The sequence below is a fragment of the Acipenser ruthenus genome, chromosome 5 (genome assembly GCF_902713425.1).
Source record: "Acipenser ruthenus chromosome 5, fAciRut3.2 maternal haplotype, whole genome shotgun sequence".
Classification (NCBI taxonomy): domain Eukaryota; kingdom Metazoa; phylum Chordata; class Actinopteri; order Acipenseriformes; family Acipenseridae; genus Acipenser; species Acipenser ruthenus.
Genome location: NC_081193.1, coordinates 30866587 through 30890646, shown reverse-complemented (window position 1 = coordinate 30890646; position 24060 = coordinate 30866587). Strand labels below are relative to the sequence as shown.

The window sequence follows — 24060 nt, the reverse complement described above, 5'->3', positions numbered from 1 at the left end:
GAGTTATACATCTAAGAACTGCAGTACATTACACTGGATGCAGGCAAAAGCTTCAGCCATATGCTTTCTAAAATGAATGGCTAGGTGATGGTAAAACAATGCATAATGCAATTTAAGTTTAAAACCCTTTCTTAAAAAAGCAGGCCTCTCTCATTAAAAAAAAAAAAAAAAAAAAAAACTTTGATCCCTCTAAAATAAGAACTGTATTTTTTTTACTTTCAATATGTGCATTCACCATAGACCGATTAAAACCCTAAACATAAAACATAATGAGTATGTTTGCCTCACAATTTGTTGGGGCTAACAACATCATAAATATTAGGCAAACCAATTACTGTGTGAATTCCCAAAAGGAAATATACAATTGAATCTAGTTCAGCTAGGCTTGTTTTCAGTTTGTGATTTTAACCATCACAGGACAGATCTTCACTGAGTAGTTAGTATTCTGCTTATAATTTTTAAGCTATTGTCCATTCTTATTCTTTTTTTTACACCCAGTGCAGCCTTTGAAACTGTCAACTGCTGGATCTGTATTGATTGCATTGGGTGTTTTGATAAAGTACTGTAGCTCAGTTGGTTCAGATTCTGAACATTTTCTGATCTCCCTCTAAATAAATCTCCTTTGAGCTCCCTCTGGGTTCTATTGTTGTCAATAAAAGGGGTTATGCATAAAAGAGATACTGTCTGGTTTATGGTGGTGGCACATTTCACAAACCCAATACAACCTTTCAATTTCAATTCATAATAATATCTGAAGACCAAACCATTCAGAGAACTAGACAAATCAAGCCTTTGTTGTTACAGTAGTCTAACAACAGAGATGACTAAAGAAATACAATTCAATTTGAAAATAAATTACATGTAATAAATACATCTATACGAATCCTAGATGGGTAGCCTCTATAGCACTACCTGGCTAATTTAAGGGGTAATTATCCGCACTGCTCCCTGTATCTTGGGCACTAGTTTCTGGCCATTAGCAGAGATATATTTTGCTCTGCTGAAGTTGTTCATTGGATCACAATCAGGAGAGGCTAAATTGTTACATTTATTCCAGGGGATTGCTTTATGTTTTTGGGAGTGCTTTGGGTGTCACTCAACTAGTTTAGTTTAGGACTGAGCGATATAGATAGCTGGAGCTGTGATTTCAGTCATTAGGTTGAGAGTAATGGTAGGATTTACACATGCTTTCTGCCACGTCCTGTTTGCCTGTCTCCCTCTAGTAGCTTGAAAACATCAGCAAATTAAGTTATTTTAGTGATCTAAGCAGTAACCGATCTTAAACATTCTTTATCACAAATCTTGTCTTTAGTAATGTTAATAAGAGGGTCAACCTCAGTGGAAAATACCTGCAGGATTACATTGTTTTTATTATTAAAATGAACCCCCTTATCTATATGTAGAATTTGCAAAGATGGTCCATGCCTTTTTCTATGATTGATTACTGCAATGATTTGTTGGTAGAGTCCAGGTAAGATCATTTTTAAAAAAAAATATATTTTACTGAACAGGAAAATGGGGGACAAAAAACAGCTGTATTTAGTTTTTCTTTCTACCAATTTGTGAATCGTATTGTTTGCTGGTTGACTGTGCTGGTGTTTGCAAAAATAATAACTTTCAATTGTGGAATTACAGGGCATGCTCTATTTCATTGGCACTGCCTTTGAACAAAGAAATAGCCCAAGCCATGCCATCCTCATATAACAGACATACACAGCTTTGTTGTAACTGTAGTTATATTGTGAAAGCCTTACAAATTGGAAAAAAGGCAACCAACAATGTAATATATAGTACTATAAAAGGACACATGACCCTTATCCCCTTACCTTGGTATTTCAGTTTAAATCCTTGCCTGTTGTCCGAATGATCACTGTAGAAATGAACCACAGTTTCATGTGTTGTGCTAAGTATAGATGGTGGGATTTCTGTACCACTAAACTGGCCAATTAAGGAACTAGTATGATGTGGTCCTTTGCGTATTTCCAAAAAATCATGATTGGCTTCTGAAGAGAAGTTCAGGAACTGTAAATGTGCACCTACCGAAAGGTAAAACACAATAAATGTTAAAATTCAATTATTAGTTATTACAGTAGATATTTTACTTGTATTCAGTTACTATGTGCTTCAAATTATTGGTCAAATGTCACACCAGGTTAAAATTAATTATTTGATATACTGTGTGCAAATAAATGCATCAAGTGAACCAATAATGATAGTACAAACTGTATAAGCAGTACTGTATCATTTAAAAAAAAAAAATGAAAAGAAAGTTCCTTTCTAGAAAACTTTTTACTTTTTACTTCCTCATTTGTACTTCACACCACTGTGGTCCCCTATTGGGAGTCATTCCGTGTTTGTGAAGAATCATGTGTAAGTAATCATTGAGTAATGATTGCAGTAGAGTGGAAGGGAAATGGATTGAAACTCCCCCTGCCTAAACAGTGGAAAATAAATAACATCCAATACACCTTGAAAACAAATGATAAAACCTTTGTTTTGACTTCTTAGTTATATAGTGGCATTTGATAGTTGACATTGCATGATAGAACACATGCACCTTATCACTGTGTTGTTTGACTAACTATATCAGGCATAACAAACATAAAGTATTGTATTTAAAGCAATACCACTTCAGGGTTTTTAAAATAAAGCGGCGACATGCGTGATCCACCGCCTAAAGCATGATTCGTACAGGACTAAAAACCAGGTGTCCTCAGTTAGTAAAAAGCAGAGGGCGTCAAATAACCAGACATGGATTAGTTTTCATCAACGCAAGTCGGTAAATTCAAAATGAAATGCAATGTTGTGGCCAGAGAAGGCGCTTTTCTGCATGATTTGTAAACAATTAACCAGGTGTAAATAACTAATTTCATTATACCTTCTTTTCCAAAGGCTAGAATAACCATTTTCTTCCATACATATCTTCAAATGCACCGTTAAAAGCATTATTTTAAGAGTCTCCAATTATGTTTTGTATTTTCGCCCAGCCCCATGTTGGTTATGCCCAATCGTTGTGTTTTACTGAACTGTAGAATCTCAGGACAGATCGTACCAATTTTAATATTATATTATATGGTTTATTGCGAAGGCTGATATTGCTTTGAGCTGAATACCCCAGAAATGCTATCAATTCTAACATAACACTGACATGGTCGATTCACACAGGAGTAAAAAGACACTGGATGCATGAGTTTGAAATTTTACAGAAGGTTCCGATGTCTTGTAAAATAATCAGAGGACCTCCGAGACAATGATCTGGGATAAAAAGAAATGGACGGTTTGCACAGGACTAAATTTCACAGATGTTGGTAAAAATTCCCAAACCACCTGCTTATGTGGTGGTTTTTAGTCGTGCAAATCAAGTTTAATACTATATTTGCGCTGGCTACAATATTAAAAAATATCAAGATTATTTTCGGGTATTATCATTCACTCGATTTTTTTATCACGTATTCATACTGTAACATGACTTGCAACGCACCTGGGGTGTGGTGATATAAGAGTGTATCACACACCCCAAAGTGCCTTATTGCGCTTATAAAATAGGTTGATTAAAAAAAAAAGAAAAAACGTTTTTTAATTAACAAAAAAAGTTATTTTTATTAAATATTCGTCTGCCTAAAGCTGAAGTAAGAAAAACTAGTTTACAGTACAGTAAAAACATAAAACATTAATTAAAAAAGGAAAAGTGATTTATAGATGTTGAATTGAACATGGCCATGAAAGTGCAGTTTTTCGGTATTTGATTTGTTATACTTCTTGTGATTCTTGGTTTGTTTATTCATTTTAAAGTAAAATATTACTGCTCATTTGCATCATGACACTGCACAGATGAGTCTGCCTTCCTCACAAGCCCTGCAACAGTATCAGGTGACAGTGCTGTTTTTTTTTTTTTGTTTTTTTTTTAAATCATCCTTTGTTATCCTTTGGGGTAGTGACAGCAGGTATCCATACCAGATCTGTGCTACTGCTTCACAGTGGCAAGAAAGACATTATTTTCATTATGGAATACCCGGTTACTTATCAAACTGACTTTGGTGGACAGCGTAGAGAATTACTGGGCCAGTGTTAAGAAACAATATCAAACAAAGCAGGGCACAGCAGAAGAGATGATTACCATCGTACCTGGACACATTTATGTGGAGAGAAAGGTACGGCAGGAATTGTCGAGATGCATTTACAAATACTGTTCATCAGACCACACAGCTGCGCAGGGGGTGGGACCTGTGGCAGCAGGCAGGGCAGGAGATGCAACCGACCAGAGAAGAACGGACAGAGACCAGAGGCAGCAGCAACAATACATCCATTTAACCACCAAAGTCTCTTTTAAGAGCGATCCAAATCTTTTTTTAAAAAGCTGAAAGTTTAAGATTTTTTTTTTCTGAGCTATTTATTTTCAGAATGGGATATGGAAATGCTGTAGTTCAGGGAGAAGCAGCAGAGCGATCAGAATGGCGAGTTTTGAATTGATTTGAATACTTACTTTTGCCCTTCTTCACTACTTTAATTAATCATTTGTGTACGATTCAGACTCATTCAATATCTCACGTACACTTTGCTTTCCCACTTCCACAACTCAGTCACTCACTAAATGGCTGGACATTATTCAAATGGTGCAACAAAATAACAGAGATATTGTTAGAAATGCAGTTGTGGATTTTTCGACTCTTCCAACCCAGCTGGCTGGAGGATAGAAACAGATGCTCCAATTTACGTATTTTAGGTCTGGCAGAAGGGGTAGAAGGCAATGATGCGATTGCCTTCCTCCAGAAGGAACTCTCTTTATGGTTTCCAGGTCTCAACGTGCGCACCCTATAGAGATAGAAAGGGCACACCGATTGTGTGGCTCTCCTAACTCACAGAAAGGCAGACCCTATACGCTAATATTCAAATGTCTTCGTTATGGGTACAGGCAAGAGTTCCTGAAAGCTTCTGGACAAGCTGAGGCTCCAGCATTATACCAGCAAGCTAAGCTGCATTTTTTTGCAGATTACTCAAACATCACGGTTCAGGAGAGAAAGGCTTACGCTTCTGTCCAGGCCTCTCTCCGTCAGAGCGATTCAGAACTTCATAATTTACCCGGCGAAACCATGTGCAACACAGTGGAGAATCTGCCCAGAAGAAGAAACAAGCAAATTCGTTGCTGGTTTGACTGACGGCGCACTCTCAGTTAATTTGTTGTTCCTTGAATCGCAGTACCATCATCCGGATCCATTGTGCTGTTTTATTTTTTGTTTTCTTCTCCGTGCAGGCTGGATTAGAACTGTTGCTCTTTGGATTGCGTTGTCATCTCTCGGCTCCCTTGTGCTTCTTTGTTAGCTCCTTAATGCAGTTGTGTACACAGAAATTCTGACTCATTCTTTGCTGCTTTGCAACAATGTGGTTCTGTTCTGGATAACTGTGAGTGTTTTGTTTTGTAACTGTTTATACTGTTCACTTAGCCTCCTACATCAACTAGGTCTATTTCTGACAAATATTGTTATTGGTATCATTATTTTTAATATTAGTATTATTATTTTATCACCATTATTATTATTATCATCATTAGTTTTAAATAGAGGTTTGTGCTTCCTCTTATTTAACAGCAACTGTAACAGAATAAACGATCACTCAAAGGTTTAATACTAATTTATTTTACATTAGTGTTGAATTATTATAGCATGATAGCAGTGCTATTATCTCTAGGTGGCAGCAGTGTGGAGTAGTGGGGCAGCAGTGTGAAGTAGTGGTTAGGGCTCTGGACTCTTGACCGGAGGGTCGTGGGTTCAATCCCCGGTGGGGACACTGCTGCTGTATCCTTGAGCAAGGTACTTTACCTAGATTGCTCCAGTAAAAACCCAACTGTATAAATGGGTAATTGTATGTAAAAATAATGTGATATCTTGTAACCATTTTAAGTCGCCCTGGATAAGGGCGTCTGCTAAGAAATAAATAATAATAATACCTGAAGGTCACTGGTAACTATATAGTCGGTCAGTATAATAAAATGCTGTAAAGTAAGAATGCTTTCAAAAATAGACATGTTAATAGATTATATTTATCAATTAACTAAATGCAAAGTGAGTGAACAGAAGAAAAATCTACATCAAATCCATATTTGGTGTGACCACCCTTTGCCTTCAAAACAGCATCAATTCTTCTAGGTACACTTGCACAAAGTCAGGGATTTTGTAGGCATATAGTCAGATGTATGATTAAACAATTATACCAAACAGGTGCTAATGATCATCAATTCAATATGTAGGTTGAAACACAATCATTAACTGAAACAGAAACAGCTGTGTAGGAGGAATAAAACTGGGTGAGGAACAGCCAAACTCAGCTAACAAGGTGAGGTTGCTGAAGACAGTTTACTGTCAAAAGTCATACACCATGGCAAGACTGAGCACAGCAACAAGACACAAGGTAGTTATACTGCATCAGCAAGGTCTCTCCCAAGCAGAAATTTCAAGGCAGACAATGGTTTCCAGATGTGCTGTCCAAGCTCTTTTGAAGAAGCACAAAGAAACGGACAACGTTGAGGACCGTAGACGCAGTGGTCGGCCAAGGAAACTTACTGCAGCAGATGAAAGACACATCATGCTAACTTCCCTTCGCAATCGGAAGATGTCCAGCAGTGCCATCAGCTCAGAATTGGCAGTGGGACCCTGGTACACCCATCTACTGTCCGGAGAAGTCTGGTCAGAAGTGGCCTTCATGGAAGACTTGCGGCCAAAAAGCCATACCTCTGACGTGGAAACAAGGCCAAGCGACTCAACTATGCACGAAAACACAGGAACTGGGGTACAGAAAAATGGCAGCAGGTGCTCTGGACTGATGAGTCAAAATTTGAAATATTTGGCTGTAGCAGAAGGCAGTTTGCTCACCGAAGGGCTGGAGAGCGGTACACAAATGAGTGTCTGCAGGCAACAGTGAAGCATGGTGGAGGTTCCTTGCAAGTTTGGGGCTGCATTTCTGCAAATGGAGTTGGGGATTTGGTCAGAATTAATGGTCTCCTCAATTCTGAGAAGTACAGGCAGATACTTATCCATCATGCAATACCATCAGGGAGGCATCTGATTGGCCCCAAATTTATTCTGCAGTGTGACAACGACCCCAAACATACAGCGAAAGTCATTAAGAACTATCTTCAGCGTAAAGAAGAACAATGAGTCCTGGAAGTGATGGTATGGCCCCCACAGAGCCCTGATCTCAACATCATCGAGTCTGTCTGGGATTACATGAAGAGAGAGAAGCAACTGAGGCTGCCTAAATCCACAGAAGAACTGTGGTTAGTTCTCCAAGATGTTTGGGCCAACCTACCTGCCGAGTTCCTTCAAAAACTCTGTGCAAGTGTACCTAGAAGAATTGATGCTGTTTTGAAGGCAAAGGGTGGTCACACCAAATATGGATTTGATGTAGATTTTTCTTCTGTTCACTCACTTTGCATTTTGTTAATTGATAAATATAAACTATTAACATGTCTATTTTTGAAAGCATTCTTACTTTACAGCATTTTTTCACACCTGCCTAAAACTTTTGCACAGTACTGTATATGCAACAAGGGAGTCAAATTACTATTATTTAGCTTTTTTTATTTACTGTATTCTCTCCATTGGTATTACATGTTTAATCTTGTGTAGGTTTTGTAAAGCTCTTATGTATGGTTGTTTAGCGTTTCAGGTAGTGAAAGCTTTCCTAGCCAGTGATTTGTTCTCTACTGTGAATTCAGGTATGTATAATGAATGACTCTATTCTCACATGGAATGCGCATGGCTTGAACTCACCTGTCAAAAGCTATAAATCTCTTGATTTTTTGCATCGAAAGCGAGTCACAATAGCACTCATTCAAGAGATTCATCTCAAATCTGCAGATGTTCACAGATTTAAAAAAAAAACATTATAGAATTATTGCACACTCGTCTGCTTCAAATAAAATGAAGAGGGTTTTAATTCTGGTGAATAGGAAGCGCAATATAAATATTATTAACCAGGGTAGATTTTGCTTCTCTGTTACTATGTTAAATGGCTGAAAGCTCTGTTTATCTTCTCTCTATGCTCCCAATGTATTTGACACTCAATGTTTTGATAATATTAGACTGTTATTTGCTGTGTTAGATACTCCAGTGATGTGTGCTTGCCAGGGACACACGGCAAAGTTCTCCCCTCCTATTTTGTTTGCTCTCTTGTTGGAGCCCCCTCGCTCAGGCTCTTAAGAACATAAGAACATAAGAAAGTTTACAAACGAGAGGAGGCCATTCGGCCCATCTTGCTCGTTTGGTTGTTAGTAGCTTATTGATCCCAGAATCTCATCAAGCAGCTTCTTGAAGGATCCCAGGGTGTCAGCTTCAACAACATTACTGGGGAGTTGGTTCCAGACCCTCTCAATTCTCTATGTAAAAAAGTGCCTCCTATTTTATGTTCTGAATGCCCCTTTATCTAATCTCCATTTGTGACCCCTGGTCCTTGTTTCTTTTTTCAGGTCGAAAAAGTCCCCTGGGTCAACATTGTCAATACCTTTTAGAACTTTGAAAGCTAGAATCAGATCACAGCGTAGTCTTCTTTGTTCAAGACTGAATAGATTCAATTATTTTAGCCTGTCTGCATACGACATGCCTTTTAAACCCGGGATAATTCTGGTTGCTCTTCTTTGCACTCTTTCTACAGCAGCAATATCCTTTTTGTAACGAGGTGACCAGAACTGAACACAATATTATAGATGAGGTCTTACTAATGCATTGTAAAGTTTTAACATTACTTCCCTTGATTTAAATTCAACACTTTTCACAATATATCCGAGCATCTTGTTGTCCTTTTTTATAGCTTCCCCACATTGTCCAGATGAAGACGTTTCTGAGTCAACATAAACTCCTAGGTCTTTTTCATAGATTCCTTCTTCAATTTCAGTATCTCCCATATGATATTTATAATGCACATTTTTATTGCCTGCATGCAGTACCTTACACTTTTCTCTATTAAATGTCATTTGCCATGTGTCTGCCCAGTTCTGAATGCTGTCTAGATCATTTTGAATGACCTTTGCTGCTGCAACAGTGTTTGCCACTCCTCCTATTTTTGTGTTGTCTGCATATTTAACAAGTTTGCTTACTATACCAGAATCTAAATCATTAAATGTAGATTAGGAATAGCAGAGGACCTAATACTGATCTCTGTGCTACACCACTGGTTACCTGGCTCCATTTTGAGGTTTCTCCTCTAATCAGTACTTTCTGTTTTCTACATGTTAACCACTCCCTAATCCACGTGCATGCATTTCCTTGAATCCCTACTGTGTTCAGTTTGAGAATTAATCTTTTATGCGGGACCCTGTCAAAAGCTTTCTGGAAATCTAAATAAAACATGTCGTATGCTTTGCAATTATCCATTGTCGATGTTGCATCCTCAAAAAAATCAAGCAGGTTAGTTAGACACGATCTCCCTTTCCTAAAACCATGCTGACTGTCTCCCAGGATAATGTTACCATATAGGTAATTTTCCATTTTGGATCTTATTTTAGTTTCCATATAATAAGCCCTTTTGGCAAAGCCCTTTGGACACCCCTATTGATGTAAAGGGCTCTAAACTTCATAGATCGCTCTACGCAGATAATATACTGTTATTCCTCTCAGATATATCTGTCACTTCCCCAAGCTCTGAAAATATTTGATTAATTTGGTTCAATTTCTGGCTGTAAAAAAAATTGGTCCTAATCAGTCTTGATGCCTCTGAACTCTGAAGCTAAAAAGTCCCCTCTACATCTTGATGTTCCTCTCCAGCTTCAGTCCACTGGTTTTACTTATCTGGGCATCAAGGTATACACTCATTTTCAACAAATGCGCAAATAAAACTTTATAGTGCTTTGACTAAAATCAAATCTGACTTGCTCAGATGGTCACCCCTGCAGCTCACTCTGCATGGCAGAATTTCAGTTATAAAGATTAATGTTCTTCCACAAATCAACTTTTTGTTCTCCATGCTTCCCTTATCACCTCCACATAAATTTATAGAAGAAATTAATTCCACATGCTCTAGTTTTATATAGAATGGTAAGCGCCCAAGAATTAGATTAGCAACACTGCAGCACCCCAAAATACTTGAGGTTTAGTTAGCCTTTCCAATTTTTTAAATTTTATTACTGGGCCTTCCAATTGAGAGTTTTTTTTAATCTGGATGAACCCGAGACCCTTTGTGCATGAAGACCAATGGAAGGTGTGATAGCTACGCTGATCAGATCACAAGATCTTCCCTTCTGTGGTCTCAAACAATGAGCTCTCTCTCTTCGAATGGGTCAGATTATAGTAAATGCAATGGATTTATGGAGGAAAGTGAATAGTGTTTTTGACATTTCGCTTTAATTACACAAGCTTTCACCCATTTGGAATAATTCCTTTCTGCTGACAGCCTTTTGCATACCCACCTTGGTCCACAAGAAGTGTTTATTTTTTCAACGATATTTTTGATGGTAAAGGTTTACTCACATTCCATGATATTAAGGAAACATACTCGCTCCCTGGGTTTTCTTGCTTTCTATATCTTGCTCATCCCTTCATGCTTATGTTGTCCCCTGGGTGCCCCTCTGTCCACCCACCCCATAGTTGAACCCATAGTTGAACCCATAGTTAAACTTAGTAAGCTTGGTGTCACCCCCAACTGGAATAGAATCTGGGATAACATCTTTACATGTTTGATTTGTGTACTTATGTTAGTGTCATTGTGTCATATTTATTGTATGTATTTATTATTTATTGTATATATATATATATATATATATATATATATATATGTATATATACACCGGTATACAAAATGTTAAGCTGTCCATTTTTTAGCAGTTTTATTGTAATTGCATAGAATGTAATTTATTCACAAATTAAATTTCTCCTCATTAGTATGTATTTGTAAGGATCCAACATTTCTGCACTCCTGATGGTAAAAAAGACAACACTATAAAACCTACTTAAATTCTGTACATCAGCATTAAAAAAGAAAGCATATTTTGTTTGCTAAACTGTTACAGTAAATTAAGCCTTACCATATCCAACAGGTAGTAAGATCTTCCATGTACAGTCAAGATTATTAGGGTAGTTTCCTGGAAAACCAGGACTTAGGATGACACCACTCATTTCAAACAGCGTTCCTCCACACCTAGCTAAAAATCAAACACAAATAAATAGAGATTGGAGCTCAAACACCTCTCTAATATAGTCAATAGTATATAGGAGCACCATGATCAGACAGTGCCACTGATTTGAGACTTTAATGATTAATCAAGGATACCATTCTTCAACGAGCTTCTGACCCGAATGCATAAATGGTGTCCGTCTGTCGATTCATCTGTCTGTCTCTCTGTCACATTCTACATGGCGAACATAATAACTACCTTACATTTGCACCAATCTTTTACAAACTTGTTTATATACTCTAAACCTTTATGGTTACATTTGGTCATATAAATATTAACTGTTAATTTCTTATGTTTTATCATTAACTTTTTAAAAGTTTGTGCAAGTTAAAGCTCTTTGAAAGTCAAAACATGTAGGAAAATTATATATTTTCATAACTTCCATTGCAACAGCTGTTGCTATTGCATGTGTGCTGATATTATACAGCCACTGAATCAGTCAGGGAAAGGTCACTGCATTGACACAAAAATGATGAGATGTTTGTCTCAGGTACTTCCAATGTTTTTTTTTTTTTGTTTTTTTTTCCATTCCCAAATTATCATTTTTTGTTTCTGTTTTAATTTTTAACCTGTATTAAAAAATAATAATAAAATGATACCCTAGCTTTTTGTTGAATACAAATGAAACACTAAAATGTTGAATTATTGTTGTGAAGAGCTAACACTTACCAATGCAGAGGGGAGGTGGGTAATTCCAGCGACGAACAGTCCCTGGCATACAAGATATGTGTGAGTGTCCCTGTAAGCATAGCAGAATGTTAGAGCTGTATCTGGAGCAGGTTTATTAAACCAGGAGTTCCCAAACTGTTTTTACCTGAGGCCCACTGGTACTTATAATCAAGGGGTATTCAACGTATTTCATAAGGTATATTTGCAAAAAAAAAAAAATAACTGCACTCTTACTAGGGTTGCCAACTGACTGGTTTTGGACCGGACATCCGGTTTTAAGGGAATTTGTATAGCAAAAGTCTGGGGCTGCGTCCCAAACCATTCCCTTGCACCCTACACCCGTCGACAAGTGTACACTTCGCGTGATGTTTTACTGACATCACAGAGTGTGCACTTGGGTGAGAGAGGGAGTAGGGTGGAGGTAAAAAAGTTAAATGGGACGCACTTGAGCATCATCATTCAGCTCCTTTACCTTTGACTGAGCAAGAAGCTACGCAATCTTTTATTGTCAGATTGTAGTTTGGAAGAGTGGATGTAGCATTTGCACTATTCCTGTCCCAAAGAACTGTGGCAAGGATTTTGGCAAGTAGGAGACGTCTTCGCCGCGCTATTGCCCTACTGAGTGAACAAGACATATTCAGAACATTTTACGTGTATATGGTTATTTTTAAATTTTGAGACAATTTGAAAAACTTTGATATTGGTTAATAAAATGCAAACTTTGCCACATCTTACGAACATGTACTTAATAATGTAGCCCAATAGTTAATATATTTTGCTTTATATTCAGTATCACTATGAATTGGCTAAAGGTTCTACACTAATTTATTAATCACTACAAAAACATATGGAAATGATAAAAGTGTGCAGGCTACATAAAAATTTCAAATGTCACTCCCAGCCCAGCTTCACGGCGTTTCTTTTCCCCGTGAGGGACATCGTTTGCCGCACGCAGCTGGATTTGTCATGTATTTCGTATATATATATATATATATATATATATATATATATATATATATATATATATATATATATAATAATTTGAAATATATTGTTCGATTCTATCATCTAGCTACCTATCTATTAATTACACCTGGGTAGTAAGTGTTATTTCCTAATTGCTTATGCCTCAAAAGTATAGAAAATGGCTATTATTCCCCACAGACTTTGCTTTTGTGACCAGGACAGTGATATTTTGAAATTTACCTATTTTCCAGAACATTCCAGATAGATTCAGTGCTGAGTAAACTTGGAGTAACTTCTAGAACTTTCTAGAACTTTCCAGTAATATAAATAGTAGTATAAATACAGGGGCCTTAAGCCCACCAGTTCAGTTTAGTTCCAGCTGCCTAAGTGGATACATAGCTGCATTTTTCTGAGATGGCATCAAGGTCATAGGAGACTTCAAAATGGTGGCATTCCTGATGGGTCTCCAAGGCGGTTTTACCAAGTTTCTCTGCTATCTTTGCCTTTGGGACAGCAGGGACACCAAGGCGCACTACCACAGGCGGGACTGGCCACAGCGGACCGAGTTCTCTGTGGGGAGGAACAACGTCAAGTGGGAGCCACTGGTGGACCCCCAGAAGGTGTTGATGCCACCACTGCACATCAAATTGGGCCTTATGAAACAATTTGTAAGAGCTCTAGATAAGGAGTCGGCAGCCTTCAAGTACCTTCAAGACTTCTTCCCTAAGCTGTCTGAGGCAAAGGTCAAAGCCGGTGTCTTCGTCGAACCACAGATAAAGAAGATCCTGGAGTGCAATGAATTCCCCAAGAAGCTCACTAGTAAGGAGAAAGCGGCTTGGTACAGCTTTGTCGCAGTGGTTCGGGGCTTCCTGCGCAATCACAAGGCCGAAAACTATGTGGAGCTGGTTGAGACTCTGGTGAAGAACTACGGCACAATGGGCTGTAGAATATCCCTCAAAGTCCATATCCTTGATGCTCATCTTGATAAATTCAAGGAGAACATGGGAGCGTACTCGGAGGAGCAAGGCGAGCGCTTCCACCAGGATATACTGGACTTTGAACGCCGCTACCAAGGATAGTATAACGAGAACATGATGGGAGACTACATTTGGGGGCTGATTCGTGAAAGTGATTTACAGTATAATCGTAAATCTCGAAAAACTACTCGCTTCTAAATCTTTTGTAGTCATTTTTGTATTACTTTAGTATAAATACATGTTAATTTGGATTCATATGTTGTTTTTTTCTGACTTTATGTGAACGAAAAGACACAAATTCGCCCGTTTTCTCATTGGAATTGGTAAATTTCAAAATATCACTGTCCTGGTCACAAAAGCAAAGTTTGTGGGGAATAATAGCCATTTTCTATACTTTTGAGGCATAAGCAATTAGGAAATAACACTTACTACCCAGGAACAAAAATTGTGTTACATAGTGTTTATCTATCAATTAATTAATTGATAGATAATTAATTCCAGCAATCGATATGTACTGAAAAAAATTCTCTGTACTTTCTAATCATATATTTAAATCGTGATCATAGATTTAAAAAAGATTAATTTTATTATCTAAGCGACTCAATACAACATACATTTCACAAATAATTTGCTTGTTAAATAACTTAACAATATCTACAATTTCCTAGCTAACTTCATTTACATTATATTTATGTGCAGCCGCGTCTGCCATATTTGCAAATTGTTCCCACTTGTCTCTGCCTTTAACGCAAGAGTTCTGGGACTTCAGCACAAAAACACTTCCGCAGAGGTCAACTGTTTTGTACACTCATTCGAAGGGTGCATAAAGCTCCCTTCACTCGTTCCCTAAGGAACTGGGACAGCCCATAAGATGGTGAACATAGTACTTCTGCCCCTCAAGGGAAGGTAACAAGTGAGTAAGGGTGCGGTTTGGGACGCAGCCCTGTTCTTGCGAATCTTGCTTACTCACTGTTCATTGCCGTTTGGGTATTTCCATTCTCGCGGAGCCAGTTCATGTGCAACGTTTTTTTTTTATTATTATTATTATCGGTCCGTTAAGTTTGAGAACTACACTTAAATGTATGCTGCGTTATTTTGCCATTCACTGTTTAGCAGGATCCGATTACTGAGCATCTATTATTTTTTATGATGTCACACACAGCAAACCCCCCTCCCGGGGATCGCTTAGTTTGTATTCTCAGGTTTTGTGATCAGCACGAGCCCAACCACTACCACGATCCCCCCCATCACTTCGCGTGCATTGCTGGTTTTGTCCGGTTATGGAAAAATGGAAAGTTGGCAACGCTTACCGTAAACTTTTGAATATCTATATGGGGCTCAGATCGCCCTCGAATGACACTGAAATGCAACTAAATCCTGTATTTCGGACATTGGTGGTACTGCAACAGGACGGTCACAGCTTTGTTTACCTTTGTGTCTGAAAACTGTCTTTGGTAAGCAAAACCATTCATTTTCATCAGAATATTAAAATACATTTTCATATTTAGAGTACAGTAAGCAGGCAGATGCGGTTTTCTGCTTTCATTGCAGACACTTTTCAGAAGTTCAAAAGACCCCGCTTTCACTGAAATTGGAGTGGACTGGAAAAGTCTAAATAAAAAACTTCAGAAACATTCATAATCTGGCACCACAAACAAGTGGAAGAGTTGTATTCTCTGTTGTTTAATTTAGGAAATATTTGTATTATTCAATGTTTTATTTTACTATACTTTTTTTTAATTTAGATTGAAGTATTGTTTTAAATTTAGAGTGTTACTGTTCTTATAATAGTTTTATTTTGATATGTATTATGCTAGAATCTAGCAGTACTTCAACACAATTATATGTTTAATTATTTTTCATACTTCTGAGGAAAATATTTTTTTTAACAAATTGTTTATTATTTGTACAGGAGAGTGACACTCGGGGGCAGCGTAAGTCATTTTCTGTTTTTCTTTCTGGTTGTACAGGTAAGTTTTATGTTTGTTTTGAATACTGTATTTTAAAAATCCGCTTTAATGTGTATAATTTATCTGTCCAGGAAATAACTACTTCACTATACAATCACTGTTAATGTAAATATGTTTTTTTAACAGATGTGTAGTGTACTGTATGAATTGTAATTTTTGAAGTATATACACGGTGTGTATTGGAGACCCTGAGAAGCGCTGTGGAAGAAGGGAGCAGTGCAAGACATTTTGACCACTTTTTTAAACTTTCAAATTGCATTCCCTGCCTCAAGATGTCTTCCCTTGTACACGCATGGACCTCTCAGAACTACATTTCCCATTATCCTCCTGCTCACTGGGAAATCCATCTCAGTTAATCTCAATTCAAAGATTGGAACAAAGTATATAGGCGAGGAAGAGTATTACTTTTATTGTATTCATATACTGAGAAAAACATTATAGCAATGGGGTATTATGAAAAGAGCAACAAAAAAAAAGGTTTACCTGTAACACATATCCTGGTTCACAACTCAATGATATCACATCATTGACCAAGTACCTGTCTCCAACCTTTATACCATTGCTGGGGACTAATGGTTCAGGGCACGTTGTAAGCCCTACAGCTGAAAAAATAACAAAATGTGTATTTATTTATGTATTTGTTTATTTTAAGGGTATTATAATGTCAGGGTAATAGACTTTAGGACTCAGGGTTGCTATGACAACCTATTCAGTTTGTTTGTTTGTAATTATCAGCAGGTGGCAGTGTTTGTTTATCTGTAAAAACATTCCCTGCAAAAGAAATACATCATTGTCCATTATTTAAGGAAAAATATGTTAAGGCTGAACTGGTTATCATGCATTTATTTATCACAAGGTTATTACACAAAATTATCTTACGGTGCTCATAAAAAGTTATATAGATTCTCTCATTTTAGGTAGTTTTGTGTAATATATCTTACAAAACTCAAATGTCCAGTGAAAAGTAATAAAACTGCATGCAATTACCAGGAATGATCTAATCCCATTCAATTTTAAATACATTTAATGGAAATTATTATTTTTTCATAAAATGCTGATTACATTTACTAAAATGCTGTTGCTGTTTTGAAGAAAGCTGCGATAGTACATGCTTTTCTTTTCACAAGAAAGACATAACGGAAATAAGCTTTTAAACATGTTTCTGCTATTATCATACAAAAATCTCATACAATAATAATTTGGAAGAAACGTCAAAACAAACACCATTCTTTGTGAAGAACAATCCATTCATTACAGATAATACTAACACTGTATTCCACATTGTATCTGTAATAGAAAATATCTTCATAAATTAAGAATTGGCTCAAAAATGAGTTGATTTACAGAAGATTAAATGTACTGAACCTTTTTTAAATTTCTGTGTTGATTTAACAGACCTTCAAGATACATTTATACCCACCAGACATGATAACCTTTTAAAATTCCCTTTGTACTGTCTGCCAACTATGAAAAACATCAACCAGTTGCCCATAAACTGATTAACAAGACGACTGGCTTTGACCCCCCTCTCACACACACATATTATATACAGTATATATTTTTATGTACACTGTTATTTAGAGGATGAACAGTCATCACTAAATGAAGTAATATAAACTAACATTTCACTGTCCATGGTTACAGTACTTCTCATGCATGAAGTGTAAAAAATTAAGGATAAAATATTGGCTAAACCCATAAGTACAGGTGCTCTGAATGGGTGAATGGGGTTAGTAGTTTTACATAAAGAGCCAGATTGATAGTCTTTCTTTATACATTAAGCTATTTTATTGGCTGGAACGCCTCTTTAATCAACTAAACGTTATATATATATGAAAAGGAAATAGAAAAAGAGGCTTGGATATAATCCTAAATGATTTGCTCCTGCAGAGCCATTGATCTTTTATAAAAGAAAGGGATTTCTAAAGACTTTCACACATCTTTTTTTCTCCCTCTACTGAGGCAGTTATCCCTGTCTAAGAAACCCTTTGGCATTGTATAACAACTGTGCAGAAGGCACAGCTCTGCCTGGGATAATTAAAATGCAGCTACAGTCCTCACATGCTGAACATTCAGGATGAACTTGGCATCAATGAGACAGCCTGGCTTTTTATAATGAGTGCTACAAAATTCCTTCATTGGCTGCAGTTTCTCAGCTTGTAAGGCTTAATGTCACAGTTATAGATTTCTAGATTTTTGAAATAGTGGACTAACTGTCCCACTGTTGTTGTTGTTGTTATTATTATTATTATTACAGTGCACTCCATTTATAAGAATCACTGATATAAGAATCAACCGCATATAGTAATCAAAACCACTGGGACAAAATAATTCCTATACTAACCATGCTAAAATACTCTGCTTGTAAGAATCAAGCAATCCACTTAGAAGAATCGTTTCGGGGCAAACTGACTGCATGTAATACGATACTGTATCAAGTGCAATGACGTGTACATAAAGCTGTTTTTGAATTTGAATTTGATCACGTCTCGCATGATTAGGCACGTACGCAGCGTGGATCGTGCAATAATGCATGGAACGCTGGACAAGTTTGTAATCAGTGACTGCGCCACTGCATTGTGCAGGTATGTTTTTTGTGTTCTTTGTAAGTGAAAATGTGTTTCAATAAAGTGAATACACATTCATTGAATACATGCTGAGTACAGCAGTGTTATTGTGTGATATGCATGTAGAGGGAGTGGGATTGTCGCGGGGGGGGGGGGCGGGGATTGCGACGCAGCACTGTGGTGGGGGGGGATTGTGCATCTCCGCTTAGTGAAAAACTGAGATTTGCATTGCAACTGAAAATACGTAAGCCACCCTCATGAGACGATTGCTTCTCAAGTATACTGTAGTAAAATAGGATTCTGCAGCCTTGAGTAAACATAATCGTGATCATATAACAAGTTGCTTACCCACAACGACTAATTTTGATTGTTTTGATGTTATTTTGTTTCTTGTATATCATGAATCTTATAAATTATGACATTTATGATAATAACTCTGCTGTGTCCTCAAGAAATCTGCCACTTCAACATATAACCTGAACATATACACTTGAATTAATTATATCATAAATATCTCTCTGTGAAATAATTGATACGCTTGGAACAGAATAAAAAGGTCACAGAGGCTACAATTGGATATTATGTATAGATTTAATTGTCTGAGCATATGATTAAAACAAGCCACATTATATGTATTCCAAGTCGCTGTTAGAAACCATCTAACCCTAACTTGTAATGTGATTCACAATCAGTTAATTGGTGCAGCAATTTTCCTATGTTAGAAACATTTCATAACCTTTCATATTTATAGTGTGAAACCTACAAATCAACGTAGAGCTGATAATTGGCAATCAGGTTAGACAAACTTAATACACTGTATAAGATTTATTTATTTTTATTTAACATATTTAGTGATGTAAAGAAAAGATAATTTCCCCAAAGGCCTTGAATAAATCAAATGTATGTTTGTGCCATAGCCATTTTAAAGTATAGTAATGGTGGCACCATACATTTTGATTTAATTCAGGGCAAAATTACATAAAATAATATTGGTTAATTGTGACACTATTATGTCCTGTGTTAGCTGTCAGCAGGCTTATTAAATGCAAATTAAGAATCACAATTATCCATTCTAAAAGGTTATTTAGGGAAAACTACAGAACAGTATTACTGGGACTTGAATACAAGCACTGCAACAGCTAGACTTGATTTGATTTAATCCATGCAGGGATCTATATTATGATGGTAGTGTTTATTTTGTCAGTTTGGTACCTGATTGTCTCATATTTTGTGATACAAAAAAGTCTCATTGGAAAAGGAATTGTGTGTACTATAAAAATAATAATACAACCTTTGTAATATATACATTTGTATTTTTTATATATATATAATATGAGCCTTTAAAGCATGTTCACCAGGATATAAAAGGTTAAATAACGTTGTGTTAAAGCTTTGTGTGGTCCAATAACTCACACTCTAATTTAAGACTGTTAAGATATTCATAAACGTTTTGATTTCAGCTGATTGTAGAAGCTATTAGAAGGTCTTGTATGCCATACTTAGTACTTTAAAGTTTGCAATATATTGCTCAAAAATTCACAAAAATAAATACATTTAAAAAAAATAAAAAATGCATATCCTTGAAGTCTGAAACCCGACGTTATGTTTCCATTTTGAAATGATAGCTGGCACTGTCCTACGCGGATTGTCATTGGCTTACTTTCTAAAATCAAATCATCTTTTTGGCAAGAACATCAAGTGAACCAAGTTTTCCAGAATGTTTGCTAGTGAACTTACAAGAAATTTGAATATATGTACTTGTTTGCTGTGTATTGTTTAAACAGTGAAACCAAGAAAAAAATAAGTTTCAACAAGATACACAACAAATAAACAGTTTGAATTAAACAGTGGCAGATCTCAATATTTAATATTGAGTTAATGAGCTGGGGTTTAAATCCACTACAGACAACACAATCAAAGAGCATCAGTATTCCTCCAGAAACTCTATCCCAGAGAGAAAAGCACAAGGAAAACGTATTTACTCACTTTTGTATTCCAAATGAAAGCCTGCTGCAGCAACACTGATATCAGAGTGGAAATGCAGATACAGCTGATTAGAAGTACTGTTGAGAAGAGCGGGTGCAGTGGTACCTGAAAGATACAGTACATACAGTATGATTACTTTGTTAGGAATGTACTTTGAAAACACAGTACAGTATTGGGCTGACTTTAGAAGATCCTGGTCTCAAATAATTAGTATCACCAAACTCACTGATTTTAAAGGATCATTTTGCCACAGCTACATGTGCTTTTTTTCTACAAGAATAAACAAAAATGGCCATGTTAAACGTGTTTGAATGGCTTTGAAACAATCAAGGCTTATTAGCGACTTTTTTCAAGGTGAAGCAAAGTAACAATGTTGATTAGAAAGAAGTACTGATCAGCATAATAATTATGAATAATAAGTTCCCTTGGTAGTCCTCAGTTTAGCGAACCCAGCTTATTAATATTCAAAATCTAAACCGCTAGTGGAAGTAGTTTGTAAACTGCAGTTTAGTGCACCCAGTTTATACACATTTTAACAATTCTATACACTAAAGTTTAGAGGAAATAGGTTGTGAATATTATTACTTCATTTTGGGTAGGGGTTTGGGGACTCAAGCAGTGTGGAGCTCGACATACTGTATGCTTAAATTGTGTCTATTTACATGTAGATTCTCTATAGCCCTGTGACAGACAGAATGATTTTTGGTGAGAAATCTCCCTCCCGACCTGTGAGGACGCAGTGTAAAGGGAACAGAGTGCCCTGGACTGGATGGCCTGACAATTCATTCCCAAGGTTAGGTGGAAGTCGGCTATCTAGAAATGGGGCACAGCCACGGTACATTAAGTCATCGCTCCAGAGGAAAAGCGATGTGGCAACCGCGGATTGGAGGAGAAGCGGTTGCACTCGCTAACCAAGGGGGTATGACTGAAGATACAAAAGGGGATGTGGCTAGGTGATCTGTTCCTTTGCTTATGGTTAAGAGAACGCTAAAGGACGTGAGTGTCTAGTGTTTGTTTGTTTGTTTTGTCGGTTATAATTGTACTGTTTGTTATTTATTAGACGACTAACACGATCCAGAGCTGTCGCTACAGGCCAGCATTAAACCTGGACAACACTGCACCATTGTACACAAATAAATTGTATTTTCACCACAAGCACAATAACAATCACTCTGGACTTGTGAATGTGTGTCTTTGTGTGTTATACCGTGTTTCATTAATTACGAACTGTGTATTTCGGGACTGCAACCCATTGTTTTGAAACAGTGCAATACACATTGCTGCGTATTGCATGGGATTATTCTTTGTGGTCGCCAGACCAGGATTACAGTAATAAAACATGTTTGGATCGTGAGCTTGTTGTCTGTCTTCTGTTTCACCACTACACCTGAGCACTGCAAACCACTTTGCCACAAGCCCCCACTTCTCTCTTTTCATGAGTGGCAGCTATATAGACAGTTTTCTTGGGATCAAAGTCAACTAAATAATGTAGATTAATTTGTTATTAGAGTGGGCGGCTTCCCTTTTGAGCCGAAGACTGCAATGAGAAATCTGGGTCTAATTCTTGACCCAGATCTTTCATTTGAACCTCACATTAGGAATGTAACCAAAGTGTCGTTTTTCCATCTAAGGAATATTGCTAAACTAAGACGCTCGCTTTCACAACATGATGCTGAGAATCTGATTCATGCTTTTGTATCATCCAAAATTGATTATTGCAATGCCCTGTTTACTGGTGTTTCGAGTTATGTCTTATCCTGACTGCAGCTTGTGCAAAATGCAGCTGCTAGGGTCAACAAAAACAATCAAATATGACCATATCACACCTATTTTAGCATCCCTACACTGGCTTTCAGTTTGGTGCAGGATTGATTTTAAGGTCCTGCTAATAACCTACAAAACCACAAATACTTCAGTCCCATCTTATATGAATGATGTGTTGATTCCATATGTTCCCAGACGACCACTCAGATCACAGGATGCTGGATTGTTCAGTCTCCCTAAGATTGTTGTTTTTAATACAGGCGGTAGAGCTTTCAGCTTTCAGGCTCCTAAACTTTGGAATAAACTGCCTTGTTCCATATGGGAAGCACCAACCTCTGCTGTTTCTAAAACAAGACTAGACACATATTTATAGCCTAGCCTAGCCCTTTATCTTAAAAATTACTTGTCTGCACCTTTTATTGTTCTGTTCTTACTGGTTTATTGTATTAACTTTTTATTCCTGTTGCCTGATGGATTCTGTTTTAAATTGACAATGTAGTGTTTTTTGGTTTCTTTTTTACCCTGTTAAGCACTCTGTGGCAATTCTATTGTGAAGGGCACTATAAGAAATAAGAAATAAAGATTGATTGATTGATTTTCTACTCCAACGAATAACATGCTGAATGAAGGCAGTGGAATAAAATTAATTGCTCTGAATTTTAAGTAGTGCTCTTATAATGCAAACACATAATTAATCATCACAATTATTATAATTTTATTTGACAAGTATAGCCAGGGTAATGTCTTTGTTTTATGAAACAGGCAGCTTAGTGTTGTAGCTACAACCTCCACGCAGTCAGGGTAAATTGATCATCACTGTGGTCTTAGGAAGGTATAGGTAGTGATTTTCACAGGTAGCTGAGGGTTGTGTCAAGTTCATAGGGCTGCAGTTTGCAAAGTGCCTCGCAGCTGGCTAATCACATTACTAGAAGTCAAATGCATATTCATGAGTATAAAGTCAGTACATAGCGACACAGACTGGTCAGCCAAAAAGCACGAGCTGCAACGTTCTGAACTATACAGCTAAACTCTCTCCATCTTGTCTACCCGCTTAACCTAATTTTACTGCAGGGAAGCTACTATAAAATACAGCTTGATGTTTTTTTTTTGTTTTTTTTTGTACTGTTCTGAAAAATGTAATTTGAAACTGCTTTCTCCTTTAATTTATGACATTCCAATCTGCTTCAGCTCTTTATTTTAATTTAACACAACTAATATCCAATGAATGAAAACAAATATTTTCACAACAATTTACTCAAAGCCTCCAGTAGTGTTTTCTACTATAAATAATATCCTTAAGAAACAGAAAGAAGACAAGTGTTGAATTGACAACAGAACTGGCAGAGGGCACAGGTGTCGTTGTCCATCAAATCAACAGTATGAAGGTCACTTTTGAAATCAAGACATAAAGGATGTGTTGCAGTAAGAATACCTCTGTTAAGAAAGGGGAACAAGACAAAAATGATGTGTTGCAGTAAGAATACCTCTGTTAAGAAAGGGGAACAAGACTAAAAGGTTAAAATATGCAAAGAACACAGAAATTGGACTATGGAACGATGGTCAAAGGTGCTTTGGACTGTTGATGGATGGACAACGACACCTGTGCCTTCTGGCAGTTCTATTGTCAAATCAACACTTGTCTTCTTTCTATTCCTTAGGATATTATCTTCAATTATTGCTCATCCTTGTTAGACAGCTTTTTGGGTCTTCCAGTCCTGGGTTTGTCAATTACAGATGATGTTTCTCTGTACTTGTTGATTATGCTTCGGATACCACACCTTGAAAATCGAGTGATGCCCGCTATTTTACTCAATGTTCACTCAATTCCTTCTTTATGCAAGTCAATGTTGTTATAATAGTAGAAAATACTAGTGGAGGTTTTGAATAAATTGTTGATGCTCATAATGCATCAGAGTAGAAAAGTGCAACATGTCTAGCACTTTTGCACAGCAGTGTATATATTTAATTTTAAACTACCATGCAGGCAACCTACTGTACAT

At 36.9% G+C, this 24060-nt stretch overlaps 1 protein-coding gene across 1 annotated transcript in view; it reads right to left on the bottom strand.

Moving 5' to 3' along the window:
* The window catches only part of LOC117402922 (CUB and sushi domain-containing protein 1-like), a 778430-nt gene that overhangs the window by 62457 nt on the left and 691913 nt on the right, over nt 1-24060 (bottom strand). Inside the window, exons 37-41 of the mRNA XM_034004588.3 lie at nt 20297-20401; nt 16227-16345; nt 11831-11900; nt 11012-11128; nt 1827-2036 (exon numbers count right to left, since the gene is read on the bottom strand). Coding sequence (XP_033860479.3) covers nt 1827-2036; nt 11012-11128; nt 11831-11900; nt 16227-16345; nt 20297-20401 — 621 coding nt within the window. The remainder of the gene's footprint in view (nt 1-1826; nt 2037-11011; nt 11129-11830; nt 11901-16226; nt 16346-20296; nt 20402-24060) is intronic.